The 16,395-nt window shown below is 44.3% G+C and overlaps 1 protein-coding gene across 2 annotated transcripts in view; it reads left to right on the forward strand.

The window, feature by feature from the left end:
* CACNA1D (calcium voltage-gated channel subunit alpha1 D) overlaps nucleotides 1-16,395 on the forward strand; it is a 1,248,477-nt gene that overhangs the window by 410,414 nt on the left and 821,668 nt on the right. For both annotated transcript variants that reach the window (XM_069206436.1, XM_069206437.1), the window contains exon 3: nucleotides 1,045-1,150. In XM_069206436.1, the coding sequence (XP_069062537.1) occupies nucleotides 1,045-1,150 (106 nt within the window). The remainder of the gene's footprint in view (nucleotides 1-1,044; nucleotides 1,151-16,395) is intronic.

The following is a 16,395-nucleotide window of genomic DNA, read 5'->3' on the forward strand; positions in this document are numbered from 1 at the left end:
TGCAGTCTAAGGCCCTGATTATGACTTTGGCGGTCCGACCGCCAGACCACATTGCGACATTCAGGGAAAAGACACCAAGCCGGCAACCTCCTGACTGCCACATTACAACACTGCTGCTAGGCTGGCTGTACCATCTGCAGCGGTCTCACTGCGGCAGCATGCTTTGGCTCAGAAAGTGAGCCTGAAGCACATGGCGCCACAGTGCAGCACCAGATGCACCCCGGGTGCACTGTTGCCAGGCACAATGTTGCACATGGAAATAGTGTCACCGACAGTGCAGGCATAGGGGGGCTCAACATGTGCTCCCAGCCACACTGGCCAAAAGGCAAAATCGTCCTGGGGTGCTGTTTGGGACCCCTTCCCTGCCTTCCTGCTGAGTTTTTCATGGCAGGATGCCTACCATGAAAAGCTTGTCAGAAAGGCAGGTCGTGATCAGCATGGCGGTACCAGCATCAGCACCACTGTGACTGACCACGGCTTTCCTTACCACTGCCTTGCCACCATGAAAAGGCTGGCGGAGAACAGGTGCAGGGAGCCAAGGGGGGGCCCTGCACTGCCTGCCATGCACTTGGCATGGGCAGAGCAAGGGCCCCCTGTCGAGCACCCTCGCAGTGTTCACTGTCTGCTTTGCAGACAGTGAACACTGCGATGGTGCTGGTGCACCCTGCGGGCTACAGCATTGCCGCCGGCTCAGTTACAAGCCGGAGACCGTACTGTAGCCTGTTTAGCCACCGACCTAGCAGGAAACTCCTAATGAGTCCGGCAGGGTGGTCATCACAAAGGCGGCAGCCACCCTCTCGGGAGTTTGGCAGACGGGCTTTCTCGTCTGCCAAACTCTTAATTAGGCTCAAAGTGTTGTGCAGTTACTTATTAACTTTATCCTTGTTACAAGCCTTTGTTACAGGTCATCTTTTAGCAGAACACATATTTCTGTTGGGTAGCAGAATTAAATGACACATTGTAATGTGAAATCTTTAAAAGTGCAGTAACATATTCCAGTTGAGCATTTCTTTTGCATTTTATACCTTAACTAAAGATTTACAGACCATTTGATATATTTATATTAATGGCTATTTTTGCCAATTGCGTGGCCTTAGCTGTTTATATCCCGTTCCCACAAGATGATTCTAATTCAACCAATCATAACCTGGTAAGTTGCCCTGCTTTTTACTTTGTTCATTTTTTATTTTTACTTTCTGGGTTTGTTTTATTTGTAGCGGTTTTTATGGATTATTTTAATAACTGCCATCAAGTAATGTAGTACTTTGCTTAGCACCCGATTTGGAACAATCTCTCTATATCTAAGTTTCGCCGCACTTTATTGACTGCACCGTTTGCTGTTCATGGTACGATTATGATGTTGTTTGTGAACCAAAACTGAAGCACTGTCAGCAGTCCAGTGTGATGTTAAGGGTTGGTTTACTGCTGGTTTGTGCTTCCAGTTGTCTCTGATAGTTTTATTGCTTCGGTTTGACATACTACAGATTTCCTTCAACACGGATTTATTATTTCAGTTTAATGTTCGTTTTTATTTTACATTTTTTACATTTGTTGATGTTTTTTGAGTTTTCATAACATATTATTGAAATCACTCTGAATGTTGTTCTGATGGTAGCTAAAAAGTTTAACGGGTACATTTGTGCTTAAGCATTGCCTGGAGTAAGAGTAGGCATCAGTAGGGTATTCTTGGGATATACTCAGCTATTATTTTTATTGTAATTTTTTAAGTTATCAATTACAATTATACTGGCTGTGCACATGTAACTATTTGTTTATATCCATAAAGGACCGTACCTTTATTATGAGTCTGTTGATTGCATCAAATATTAAAAAGGAACACGAAAACGTAATTGTATTTTGATCTGAATTTTATCATGAAATATTATAAGGATTTAAGTGTTGACTTTAGAGGTGAGTGAAGTTTTGATTATGGCAGCATAGTCTGGTGAAGTTCTGGAATTACACACTTAGCAAAGAAGTACAGCGTTCTTCGATATTGCAGATATTGCAGGATGGCTGTGTACTTAGATATTGCAGTATGGCAGTGTACTTCTCTTTCACCCATGACACCCATGGCGTTTATATAGGTGACACTGGAAATATGTGGTGATGTCATTAGTGTTCACAATAGTGGTCATCATTGATATCAATAGTGATGTCATCGATATCATCAGTTATGCCATTTGTTACGCCATCAATTATATCATTAGTGATGTCATGAGTAGGGGTTGTACATCACAACATTAAGTGACATATCATCATCATGCCAGAATATTGTGACCTAAAGTTACCTACTATAATATTCTAAAATATTGGGAAGGCAAGTATACATGTATGTGGAGTAAATCTATACAAGCCTATATATGCTTACCGTCATAATATTTTGGTAGCTATTATTATTATTTTTGTGAGCATAGTTTGGCCGGATATTCAGTCACGGCTGCTGCCAGGAAGGGGTAGGGAATGAGGGTGGGGGGGCAGTGTGTGGATGTGGGGCTGCAGGCAGTAAAAAAAAACAAAAAAAAACGTACATGCTCCTCCATGATCTGCTGCTCCAGCTCTTATTCCCTCCCCAACCAATCACAACACTTCTCTCATGCTGTTACACAGCATAAAAGAAGTGCCGCGATTGGCCTGAGCGTGCAGAAATGCAGCTCAGGGAGGGAGTGGGACACTGAGCTTGGTTTCCACCGGGCTGTAAAATACAACAGCATGGAGATTTTCTAAGTGCAAATGTCAGTTTGGCCGGCCTCCGAGGGCCAGTCAAGCTGACATGCGCATGTAGAACCACACCTCCACTCCTGCTCCACTTGTCCACGTTGAGGAGGCTGTCCCCACCCCGCCCTACAAAAGCAGAAAAATAAAGGGATAATAAAATGCTTTTTTATCCCTTTTTCTGCCTTCATCAGCAGGGCGACGCTTCTCTGCCAAGGCAGAGGGCCCCCCCCTGAGGATATTTAATCCAGCTATTGTTACGTAATACTTGAGCAGCTCATGGCACTGGCATGAATTGTGCCCTGCACACTTTACAATAACTGGCGAACCTCAGTGGGATGAGGTGCTCCATTGGAACCACAGATTCACACTGGGTTTTTTTCTACAGAATTTCCAATGCTTCAGTAAACAGTTTTATGAGCAAAATAAATGATTCTTCTAACAAAGTTTTTTTTCCATTGATGTATGATCTACAACCAGATCCCACGTATATGCATCTCACTGTGCAAACACCTTGGCTTTGCGCAGCAGGGGTCAGCTGCTTGGCATAGCTTTCATCTAGGCCCTGCACCCATTACACACACAGACATAGCAAAGTGGATGCCACAATGTCTATACAGAGCTGGATGCAGTGTCTAACAAAAATGCATTGGATTGTGTCCACATTGTGCTTCACCTCTGGGGGTGGCCAAAGGCCAGGTCCTTCAGCCAAACACATCTGTGCATGGACATAGGACAAACACTTCTGGCCTGATGCACAAAAGAGCTTGGCATTAAAGCTGTTTTCCTCCACTGCTTCCTCATGTGGGGGAATATTTTATCAGTTTTTCGTTTCTTTCAGATGTTCCTCACACCTCTCTGAAAAGAGCTTTAGTTATACTTTCTTTTAAAAAATAGACTAATCATTATTACTAACGTTTTCTCCTTTTTTGAAAGCTTGCTCTATGTCTATGCTATGGAGGGATTATGATTGAAAAACTTAAAGGTGGTACTGAAACACAGTTTTTGATCATGTCGAAGCAAGCTACTGGCCCCGTTCAAGGTACACAGTTAGTGGTTTGCTCAGACGTGGATGACCAGAGGTAGGATTGAGAGGGCAATAGAGTTGTGGGAATTAAACTTTTGGAGTTGCCATTTGCTTTCAACACAGTCAACTATAATGCCCTGCAAAGTGTGGAACAAGTTGGAGTCCCACAAACAGATCTTTTGTGGGTCATTTCAATCCTGTTTGCCAGAGAACAAGCTATTGTGATTTTTCCTGTTTTGCTCTACTTTTGTACGTACCATATGAGAAGTCCCTCAGGATGCTGTGCTCTTGCCTTGGCAATCATGAGGTAAGGTGCTGTTCAATTTAAATCATAATGATCAAATAAAACAGTTTTGTGTCATTTTCAATGTGGTCTACAAGCTCTCATTTTGCCTTTGCGCTGTTTCTCATCCGCTACATTATCAGCTCCACCTAAGTACTTGCTAATGACAACCTGATGTTTATTACAGTTTTTAATTCTGCTCACTCCATACTTGAATAATTGGAACTCATAGTCTGTATGCCATACCGTATTCTGTAACCATCCTTCAACTGTGTTGTCTGGCATCAGACCCAATGATTCCAGGTAAGGGAGCAGATGTTTGTCCAGGGCAGAGATGCAAGATGATCAGTGCACAGTTTCTGCCCTACTCAGGAGGCAGAGGGGTTTCACAATTCACAATGGCTGGTGCCAGAGGTTGTCAGGCGAAGTCTCGACAAGCAAAAGATCCCCAGTCCGGCTGCAACCTGCAGAGCTCTCATGCCTCCCCTTTCTATATCTTGGCTTGTACCAGAAATGTCACCTTTCCTCTGGAGCCTAATCTTCCTCTATTCCTGGGCAGGCCTTCTAGCCCCAACCTTCTATTACCTATGGGGTTGGACAACTAATAGAATGGTGCATCTGGGCCTAAGGGCAGCTTGGAGGGTAGTACAAATGGAAAGCAACCCTCCTTCCTCTGTAGTGATTAAGGCTTGCTGGAGACAGAGTCACCGCATCAGATATCCGGTGGGGCCGAAAATACTGCTCTATTCCACTATGCGGCTTCCTGTGCTAGGCTTCTTTCATGAGTTAATTAAAAATGATCATTAAAACATCAGTTAATGTGATTACAAAGTAATGGCTATCTATCGCCCTGCCTCACCCCTTCTACTCCAGGTCAGTGTTGTATCCTAAGCACCTTGCTCATGCAATTGCCATCTGTCTACCACTTCAGGGGCTGCAACACGGTCAGTGAAGCAGGACCAGGACATGCATGAGTGTGAAACAAAGAGAGGATTTTAAGCTGTATTAGGGTTCCTTGTTTTTGTCACAATATGTGCAAGCCAAGCATGAACACCCGTTAGAACCCTGGAGGAACTCCCTCTCTTACAGCTTAGTACCTTGTTTTCGTATGTATGCATTGTGCTGGCAGCAAAAGCGAAAGTCCTCTATAGCAAGATTTTGCAAATGTTGACACAAGGCTGCAAACTTTGCAAATGTTCACACAAGGCTACAAACTCAGATTTTCTTCTCCTTGAGTGGCCGACCTTCAAGAATGAGCAAACTAAGTCTCAGTTGTTCTCTGGCAGCTCTCTTCCATTTGCATTGAAAGCCATTTTGTGCCTGAAATCCCTTCTGCTGCCTCTCAACGTAAGATAGCTTCCAGATCTCTATCCCAGCCATGTTGATCATACATACTATTGCTCTTTATTCATCCAGCTGTTCTGTTATTTGTTGTTACTTGGGATATTTGTATTCACGATTGTTGCTAAGCATGTGTGTAAAGTTTATTCTTCAAACAGCCTTGGTATCTTCGCCTTCTTGTGTCTCTTTACATATATGCCATAAGTTGTGAGCATATAGTTTTAACTGTTAAGTGCCCTAACACCCTGGACCACGTTCGCACTTCATAGAATTGCTTAAAAAAATTACTCCATATATAGAGATCACTGGAGAAAGTCTTGAAGAGCCTGGAGTTTGCAGAGAAACATTTTCTGCTGGCACTGAGACTATTTCGCAGCTTCTCATGGGAGCTCTGTCTACTGTTAGGCAATGACCCTCTCCCAAGTAGCTGTTGATGGACTGCTTAGTTATTTGCATTCTTGATTACTGAGTACTGGTCTTCCTTCTCACCCTGCTCATGATGTTATTTCATAAGACTATTTAAAAAACTCCAGTGCCCCCTTTTCCTCGCTTTATACAAGCACTTCCCATTTCAACACCAAGAAAAAAGCATGAAAGAGATTTGCGTAAGACAGTCTGAGTCTTGTGGATGCAGGCCTTTGATGACTTCAAAAATCTGTAACAACACACATTATACTAATTTATTATATATATATTATTACCTTGTGTTAAAGACATTTGTTGTACATGTGGTTGCCCATTGTTTTTGTCATTTGTGAGATTGTACTTTGAGTAAGCTAGTATTAGTTGTCTGAAAATTAGTCAGATGGTGTTGGGAAGAGTGTATGGTGAGCTGGGAGTTAAAGGTAAGTGAGTATAATGATGTGAGCAAAGGCTAAAGTCAGTGGCATATTGCAAAATGATGAGGCTTCTCTTCAGAATATGATGAGGAGCCCTTGAGTCTCTCATATCTCACATATATGCAGTGGTCTTTTGGTGAATGGGCCCCACAAAGGTTTGCGGGCCTTTGAACGCCGAGGCGGAAAGGGCCTGCATTACACCCATGGCTAAGGCAAAAGTTTAAGCAATGAATTCATGTGCCATGTGGCTTTGTCAATGCTTGCTTTGCATTTTAATGGTTTTTGCAAAACTTGATTGTTAAGGAAGTTGCTGGGCTCTAGCCATTATAAAAAAAATGCCTGAAAGCATTTTGTTTTGTTTTAAAAAATGACACATCGCCATAATAGTCACTCGCACAGAGAGTGTGCTCCTCGTAAAAGGACAGGTTGAACTCAGTCATAGTGAAGTTAGATAATGTGTGACGTGGGCTGACCCATTCTCTTATGCTGCATTCTGTAATGGGTGGAACAAAAATGTGAATGGTGCATCAGCAAGACCAGAGGATGAAGAAAGCTCACTGAAAGCCCCTCTTGGTATATTTACTTTAGCCAAATTAAACGTTTTTGGCTAATGCCAGAGCTACAAAGTCAGAGATTGAAACCAAAATTGGCGATATTTGCTTAATAGTTTTGCCAACATATTTATATATAAGAACAATGCAATGCATGACACTTTAAGCATTTATACCGTATACAATGAGTTTATTGTTCAGCATTCTTCTGATGCAAGAATTTTTACATTATAGGCTATGCTTTCAAGTAAGATGGTGCCGTCAGCAGGGATCCTTGTATTATGTGGATATTCAGTTGATGTAAAATGCAATGCCACCCAACAGAACGCCACAATGCAGACTAAAATAAATAAATAAAATAAATAAAAATGACATTCTTTCCACATTACAGTTTCAGTAGTGCTGGAACAATTTCTAGAATGGGATTACTGGCCAATAGGGTCACCTCACTAAAGACAGAGTGAATATGTAAGTTCGTTTTTGAGAACACAACAAATGCTGCCAGAAGAAAAACATTTAAATGGCCAACTTTATGTTCCTCCCCTCTAAGCTCTTTCAAGATTATGGGGTGATTTAGCACTTCCCGCACTCACACCTCCAGCACTGCTGTACTCACTTGGGTGTGTGTGTTTTTCAATGGTAGTATATTTAGCACATATGATGCTGTGCCACCATCAAAGCGGGGCCTAAGTAAGACAGGGAAAACAAATGAAATGTTAATTATAGTGGTGGAAAATTGAATGTGACTAGTGGTATCTGTGGTCAGTATGGCTATATGTTGTCATGGAACTCCTCGGAGAGCTTTACTGGTAGTAGGGTGAAATGTTATTATCCTATATATTAGCTAGCCTTTATACAGTGGTCCCCAACCTTTTGACTTCTGTGGACCCCCACTTTATTATTACTGGAACTCGGGGATCCCAACTGAATCATTATTGGAATCCTGGGACCCCCACACTGAGTCATTACTGAAAGATGGGGACCTAGGCCCTCATTCTGACCTTGGCGGTCTTTTCGCAAGACCGCCGAGTTACCGCCGCGGTGAAGACCGCCGACCGCGGCGGTATGCCGCTGTGCGCATCCTGACCGCTGGGAGCGTACCGCCGGAAAACCGCCAGCAGCCACACTGGCGGTCGGCGGGAAAGTGGAGACTGGTCAACCTCCACCGCCACGCCAGCAGAACACCGCCCACAGAATTACGACCCACATTTCTGTGTGGCGGTCTTCTGTTGGCGGTCTTCTGTTGGCGGTCACCTCCCCATGGCTCCTGTCACCTCCCGGAGGACCAACGCACAAGGTAAGTTGATCGTCCGTGAGGGGAGGGGGTGGGGGGGTGTTGTGTGATGTGTGCGTGCATGGGGGTGTGCGTGGGAGTGTGTAGAGGGGGTGTGTGAGTGCGTGCATGCGGGCGGGGAGTGCTGCTGTGCCTATGGGCAATGTGTGTAGTTCGGCGGGTGCGCATGTCGGCATGTATGTGTGCGGGTATGTGTCCCCGTTGTGTATGTGTGTGTGTAGGGGGTGTGTATATGTGCATGTAGGGGGTGTGTGCATGTCGGGGTGCGTGTATGTGCATGTCGGGGTGGGGGTGGGGAGGGGGTTCGTACCACCTCTGGGGGGTGGCAGGGAGGTGGAGGGTGTGGTTGGAGGACTCGGGGGGGAAGGGGGGGTGGGGGAGACCCCTATCAGTGCCAGGGAAGGAATTCCCTGGCCCCGATAGTGCCTACCGCCATGTTCGCATGGCGGTTCCCGACCGCCAGAAACCGCGGCGGTAAGCAGGGTCATGATACCGTTGGCGGTCTTGGGTCGACCGCCGGACCGGAGTGCGCAGACTCCAGCCCGTCGGTCATGACCGCCGTGGCTGTCGGAGTGGGGAAGTGGCGGTCGGTCGCGGCGGTGACCGCCGCGGTCAGAATGCCATTTTTAATACCGCCGGTCTGTTCGCGGTCCGACCGCCGTCTCTCCGCCGACCGCCAAGGTCAGAATGAGGGCCTTAATCTGTTAATATTATTTAATTTTCTAAGCAGTTGCGGACCCCCTGTGGAGGCTTAACGGACCCCCAGGGGTCCCCGGAACACAGGTTGGAAACCACTGCTCTCTCAGGTAAATTCCTTACATAAAACCAAGTTAAGTTTCTACATTGGTGCCATTAGTCATGGAAGGGTATCTGCATGGGAGTCTTCGTGTCTTAAAATCAGCCAGTCTGTTGAGAATGAGGAGAATCGTGCCTCAAATTCTAAAAGTAGGAGTGTGATTTTTTTTTTTTGTAATATCTTTTTATTGGCAAAATAGCTCGATATTAGCTACAGTGGATGTCGAGCATAGTCAGCATTGCTACATTTTTGTAGTTAGGATTATAGTACATGCGTCATCCGAGTCACCGGAAGTTATTTTTATGCATTAAAATAGAATTCCAGTTTTACCCGAAGAAAAATGTGAAAATAAAGTGATTGAGTCATAATTGGTCAGTCATTAAGAAGTAACACTGTTGTGTGAGTGCCTTTTTAAAGTTGTGTAGAGCCTTTCTTTGCACTAAACTGTTGCCCGCAGGCCAGCATTTGATTATTTTTTGATTGAGATTAATGCGATTTCTTTTTTGAATTGTTAACAGCGGACGATCTTTTATGATTAAGATTTGAGTAGGATTAGTTCTAATAAATTAAAACACAAGATTAAATCCACGTCAGGCTTCTCCTAGACAGATATTTTGTCTGAAGAAAATGCAAATGTAGTACAACATCAAGAAACAATTGTACCAATTGTTCAACAGCTGTGCTTGCATGGTAACGTGTATATTTTCTCCCCCGTTGCTATTGTTTTCACACTGTTATAATGGTAGACCTTTGTGATTTTTCGTCCAGGTAGGATTAGCAGATTTATAAAAACAAATTATTAATTTTCTTTCATTATAGGGTAGGGATACATGGTGTCAGAATCCCTTTCAGAGAGAGTCATGGGGCAAGCAGGGGTTACTGGCTGCAACCGTGGGGGTTGAGGCCTTTTACTCCTGATGTCCCGGCCGACTTGCTATGGATCCGGAGCAGCTGGGCCAAGTAAACCTTCTGCACTTGACTCTCAGGGTCCGAGGAGTCCAAGGATCTCTCCTGGTGGTTGCGGGGTGTTTGCTGGTAGAGGTGTGGATACAGGGGAGTGAACATGGTCTCACAACTCAAAATATGCGCAGCAACAGCAATAACTCCAGCCAAATCCTTGACTTTTCGAAAAAAGAGATTCACAAACAACTACACAAATCTCCTGTGGTCAGGACTCCAGCTTTTTCTTGGTGGTTCCTTGTCCCACTTCCTCCTTGCGTTAGTGATAGTGGTTATACCCCATTCACTGTTGACAATATCCAGGTTATGGCTCACTAGTATTCCGAGTCTCAAGAGTCCACTATAACTCTATTCTTAAAGTCAACATTGTTCCAGCATTGCAGCGTTAATTAGCCGCAAGGTCCCCCGGGGCCGACTGGCTAGAAATCAGTATTATCTGCACCTTGCAGGACTGCAGTAACCATAGTTGTGGAGCACGCACCTTCCATGGTGGTGGTGTGGCAGCAATTGATTCAGATGCCTTAGCTCTGTGGCCCTAAGTAGGTTGCACTCAACAGTAGGAGAGTCTCCATATGCAGTCATACCTTTGGAGCTTCTCAACGGCTCTTCTTTTCCTGGTAAGTCACTGATTCCTCCTACGATTGGCAGGTGGGATGATGTTACATAGCTCCTGGTGCAAATCCTTCATCCCGGGTAGGTGCGCAGGGTCCACAGTGGCCTCACTCCTCTTGGCGATGACTCTGACTATGTCCCCCTATGCACACAGGGTTACTGTATGCAGACAGTACATGTGCTCCGGCCAATCGACACAGTGATGTTCCTTACCGTACTGCAGTCTTCTTACAGCAACCACTCCTAATGCACTGGGGCGCTGCTTTCCCACTATGCATTAGTTCTGGCCTATCAGTGCATCGATGGACATGGTCAATTCACAGCGACTTTCCTCTGGCATGTGGGTGGGGGTCACTGACTTTATTCTGCACAAGGATAAGAACCCAGTCGGTGCAGCAGCCCTCTCTTCACAACTTGCAGATGAAGTCCACTTGACAAGGCTCCCAAGTCGGCCTCACGTCCTTCAACACTCACCTCTTCCTCACAAGCACACTGGTCTTGGCAAGCAGGTAGCCACTACGGCTCCAGATGGTCTTGGATTCCCTTGGTGAAGACCCTACCCAGCAGGGAAACTAGCAAGCCTTGGCCCCTTATCCTGGTCACAGACAAAAATCTTAAAGAGCTTCCACAGCCCATCTTGCTACTTGACAGATAACTTTTGCTGCTTAACTCCTGGCGAAGGCAGTAGGCTTCCGGCACTATGGGGGTATTGTTTTGGGAGCCCCTCCTGGTCCTACAAGACTGCTATCTGTGAGACACGCCTATGTCATGTTGCACCCGCCTGATCCGTGTTGGCCTATGACAATAAAAATCAGCATTAGAGATTTCAATGTCAGTACCAGTGGGCACTCAGGGCAAGGGTGCACGCCCGTTACCAGGCAGAGGAGTTTTCCCTCTGAACTGATGGATAGGTGGAATTCTGTAGTTTGTAATATGGAAGAAAAAGGCCACTGAGATACTACTACAGCTACTTTCCCACATTTATATTCTAATATTGCCTGAATGTTACCACATGTAGTAGGCACTGTTGGTTTGATGTTGGAAGTGTGAACATGCTTCTGAGCTCTTTTTTGCAATCCTTTAGGGAATTATCTATTGTGTGTGCAGTTTGGTTCAAAATAGAGAAAAATAATAACTGGGTAACATTTCCTCTTCTGCAGCCACAAAAAAAGACAAAGGAAGGAGAGCAAATCACCAAGGAGTAGAATCCCACCAGGAAAAAGGAACAAAGTGAGTTAGAGGGAGGTGGAGGTTTGGAGGCCAGATGGGGATGAAACAATGAAAAGGAAAGATAGCAAAAAATGTGATGGGTTTGTGGGATCAGATCCATTGGGGCAGAGGATGTTGTGGGAGCATTAGGAGGAAGGGAAAAGGAGCCACACCAAGCTCTTTATATTAAAAAATGTGAGGAGAAAAGTTGAGAGGCTTGGAATAACAAATCCCGTCACTGAAAAAAATAGGGTTTGAGTGGTAGGCATAGGCTGACAGGAACAAAAAAACAAACTAGCAGCAGGACACAGTTGATAAAATGTCAATCAAGTTGAAAAACTTGAGAGCCAATGTCATATAGCCATAATTCATAGATACTCACAAACATTTTCCAAGGGGCCACAGATTATGGCTGGTGGTGAGCAAGGGGCTGCATTGATGCTAACAAGATGGGGAGTGGAACTTTGTGGGTTGTTAAATGGTGCCGGATACTTTATTCTTTCTTTTAATTAACTTCAGTTAACTTTGTACCTAAGAGTTTCCCCATTTATATAACATATTTCTGAGTGTTAATGGTTTCTAAAGTAAACAGCAGCCCAGTGATGCGGTTAACCCAGGGGCCTCATGAGAAGGTTTTGAGGGCCGCAGGTGGCCCTCAGGCCATACTTTAAGTATCACTGCCATAAACATTAGAATTGTCCCAACCATGTGAACAATCGAGAACACTTTTTTACATCTTTTATATAAATTACATAACATGGAAAAAACTTGTAAATTTAGACACAGAGAAATATACTGTGTCCTATTTAAGGCTGGGTTTACAATATTCAAGTGTTTTTTTCCTTTAAAATAATACACATTTGATAAAAACCAACACATAAAATAACCATGTGGCAGCGCCATCATTTTGCTGCCTTTACAACCCTGAACAAACATCTGTGACTTAAGGTAAAGCAGCCAGATAGACTGACCTCTGAAAGACTACAAGTTAAAACACTGCTCTTTTAAATAACCAGTAGCTTCCCAATTCTATTTTGCCATGTACTGGTAGTTTTTTCAGAACACGTGTTCTGTTTTTTACACTTCATAAGAGAAGGATCCTGGAATACTTCCTAGTTTAAAAAAGCTTATTTTTACCAGAAATGCATTTGTTACTAATTCTTCATTTGACGTCTTCCTTACACCTTAATGTTTTTGACAGAAAGTTTGTGGATTTGGTCACCTGTTTCCACATATTTCCACAGAGTTTGGCAGTCATGCCTTCTCTGTTTGTCGAATGATCCAGCTGTGGCAGGAAGAAAGCAGGATGACCTGTAGAGGGAACAAATCAAGGAGGCACAGGAGCCCAAAAGAGTGGTCATTCTGGATGCCCTTTCAACTAGATCAGATCTCTAAGTCTCTAAGGACCCCCGCAGATGGCTATCCAAGGAGCCATAGGAGACTCTGCCACTCCAGGCACGAACAACACACTAAGTCAACATCGAAGGTGCCATTGATAACGATGCAGACGATGGATGTACTCCCTACGTGTTTGCCACTGAGAATGAACACATTGTCAAGTATGAAAATAACATTAAAGGAGACGCATTGCTCAACATCGATGACACCATCAACACCAGGAAGACATCTCCACTCACTTTTGATGCACTTGCCATCAACATGGCTATTAATGACGACAAAGCATAAGAGAAGGGTTCATTCAGTCACCCTTGTCTTCTTTTAGTCCAAGGACCCCTGTCATCGTCATACCTGCATATGACCCTTTCCAAACCTTAAACCTTTCCCAGCATTTGTCACCATCCAAACCTTCTAAAACAATGTATGATATGGCGCACCCACCTCAGAAAAAGAGCAGAAAATCAAAACCTCCATCTCCATCATGGTACTCTGATAATGATACTTAATCACACTTCTGTACTTCTTTTACTCCGGCTTCACCTCCACCAATATACAACCTTAATAGATATATTTTTGTGAGAGGCCATAAAATTAAACAACCCTCTAAATACCCAGTCTCAATTACTTTGGAGTCATTACAACAGAGGGTGCAATCCCGACCTTTAGTCGTAGTACCAGGTTTCACAGAGAAATCTGAAGAAATGTTTGTTACTCTAGGAATTACAAAGGTGGCAACACCTTACACTTTGAAGACATATGAAGGACCAGAGCAGCACTCACTAACACCTCTGAACAGATCTTAAATTAGATTCTGTGGTTGTTGCAGCTTTAAGAAAAAGATACATATCTGATCCTAAAACCACAATGGCCCCTGACAGGGAGAGAGCAGTTGCCAGGATACCTTAACCTGTTGGACTAGGACACCATTGTGAAGGCAGCAGAATAACAGTTTTCAAGCCGTTATGACAGATCCGTATGAGAGACAATGCACATGTTCATAGTCAAACTGCTTAAGGACAGATACAAATAATACATTTGTCAATGAAGGTTTTATGCTGCCCAGTCAGGTAATAATTTTATTCCTAATCACAGTGGATTCAGGTGCATCTGGCTACTTCATGGGCTTAATCTTAGTAAAACACCTTGGCTGAGATTAATGTCTTTGAACATGACATTCAGATGAAAGGTCTAATTGTTCCTTGTTCCAGGTCACTACGAGAAAGATGAGGAATTGCATAGAATGCATTTCGAAGCAAGACACATTAAAAGCAGTAGAACTATAGGAAAACAAGGTGCTTTTCAAAGTCCTCTAAAGGTATAAGGAGAGGCTTTACACTTCTTACCAGCCGCAAAAATTTCAAACTCATTTTTGGCAGCTGGAATATCAGCACTGGCAAACTACAGCAAACACAACAATACCGCTTGAATGTGGATGGTCCCAAAATTACCAATAGCACTCTAGACGTACGTCTCATGGCATCTCATGACAATAACTTCCCCACTTCTCCCTCTCTCTGTGCCATCCAAGTGGGCATGTGGGGTAATGGAGGGGAGTATTGGAAATCATCTTGAAGAAGGGCAAAGCATAGCAAACTATAAATGGGTGCTGTTTATTGTGCAAAATGATAGATAATTCAATGTCTTTCAAAGCAACCTTCCTTCCTTTCATTCCACCAAAGAAGCACCTGAAGTTTCACCTCAACCTACTAAGGAATGGAAATGGAAATGTGAATGGAAACTAACATATAGTAGGTCATTACGAGTCTGGTGATCACTTGACCACCAGACTCGTGGTGGCGGTCTGGACGCCACATTATGACCACAGCAGTCGTGCTGGGGTCGGAACGCTAGCACTGCCAGGACCAGAGACCCTGGTGGATTGGCAGTTGCTGTGGTCCTAATCTGCCAGTGCAGCGCTTCAAGCAGCGCTGCCCTGGGGATTAGGACCTCGTTCTCCGCCAGCGATTTCATGGCGGTAACACCGCCATGAAAAGGCTGGTGGAGAACGGGTGCAGGGGGGCCCCTGCACTGCCCATGCCTTTGGCATGGGCTGTCAAGGGGTCCCTCTGGCCAGCACCAGCACAATATTCACTGTCTGCTTTGCAGACAGTGCTGGTGCACCCTGCATCCCACAGCATCGCTGCTGGCTCAATTACGAGCCATAGACAGTGCTGAAGGGTGTTTTCTGCTAGGCCAGCGGGCAGCAACTCCGGTTTCCGCCCATCGACCTAGCAGGAAACTCTTAATGGGCCCGATGGGGAGGTAGCCACTCTGTCAGCGTCCTCCCCATCGGAAGTTTGGTGGACGGTCTAAACCGTCTGCCAAACTCATAATGATGCCCATAGTCTTGCATTTCTAGCCATTTTCGTTTTGTTTTGGTGTTTGTGTTTCTTATAAATGCTATCGTTATTCATTCTCCTTTGGGTCGCAACTGGGAACAGGTAAAGACACAGGGATGATGGCCTGCTGGGGACAGTGGACCACCATGTCCCTGTTTGCTTTTAAATAAAGCATCTTTTTTTTAAATGCAGCCCATTTTCCTTGAAGGGAAATGGGGTGCGTTTCAAAAAGAAAAAGGCCATGGGACCACTGCCTACCCTTAAAGCTTTTGCATGCATTCATAAAGGGGTCCCTCAGGCACACCCTCCAGTTTGCAAATGGGTTGCCACCTCCACTACAGAGTCAGTAAAATATGAATGTTTTGTGACCGCATTCCAGTTGCAAAACATTTATACATACCAGTGTGATTCAGTATCAGGAAAGGACACCCTAAACACGCCACTTGGTAATACTGAATCGTAAAAGAAAAGTGTTCTTCAGTAACAAGTTGCTGAGTTGCATTTTGCTTTTGGTACATTGCAAAAGGCATTTTTCTGGTCGCAAAATTGCTTTGTACATCTGGCCCCTAGTGTTCATAGCTCTTACAAATATTTAATGTCAGAGACATCTCAAGTGGTTTAGCATATTAGACTAATACATATAGTTCCCTGAAAGAGGTCTCTGATCAATCAATCACTGCACAATCAAGTTGGCTCTCACACATTGACTCATCAGGTATTAAATTGTTATTGCGGTGCAATTGTGTCTAGGTTCCACTTTGTTGCCTGTTTGAGAAAATGGATTTTGGTATTAAACCTGATTGGTCAGTCAGGTGGAAAAAGACCCTGGATTGACAGGAACCTCTGTGAAGGTTGTTCCTGTCAGTGCTCATTTAAGTTTGATGCACTGCTTCGTAAATATGATGGACCTGTCCGTCAAACTTATTTTTTTATTTTTTTTTATGGAAAAGAAACTCCTGGAGCAGGATTTTCTTTCTGGAAAAAAGCCCCTCCTCACCGTTAGGAATTATCTCATAAGGTGAGGGGAGGCA

The sequence above is a fragment of the Pleurodeles waltl genome, chromosome 9 (genome assembly GCF_031143425.1).
Source record: "Pleurodeles waltl isolate 20211129_DDA chromosome 9, aPleWal1.hap1.20221129, whole genome shotgun sequence".
Classification (NCBI taxonomy): domain Eukaryota; kingdom Metazoa; phylum Chordata; class Amphibia; order Caudata; family Salamandridae; genus Pleurodeles; species Pleurodeles waltl.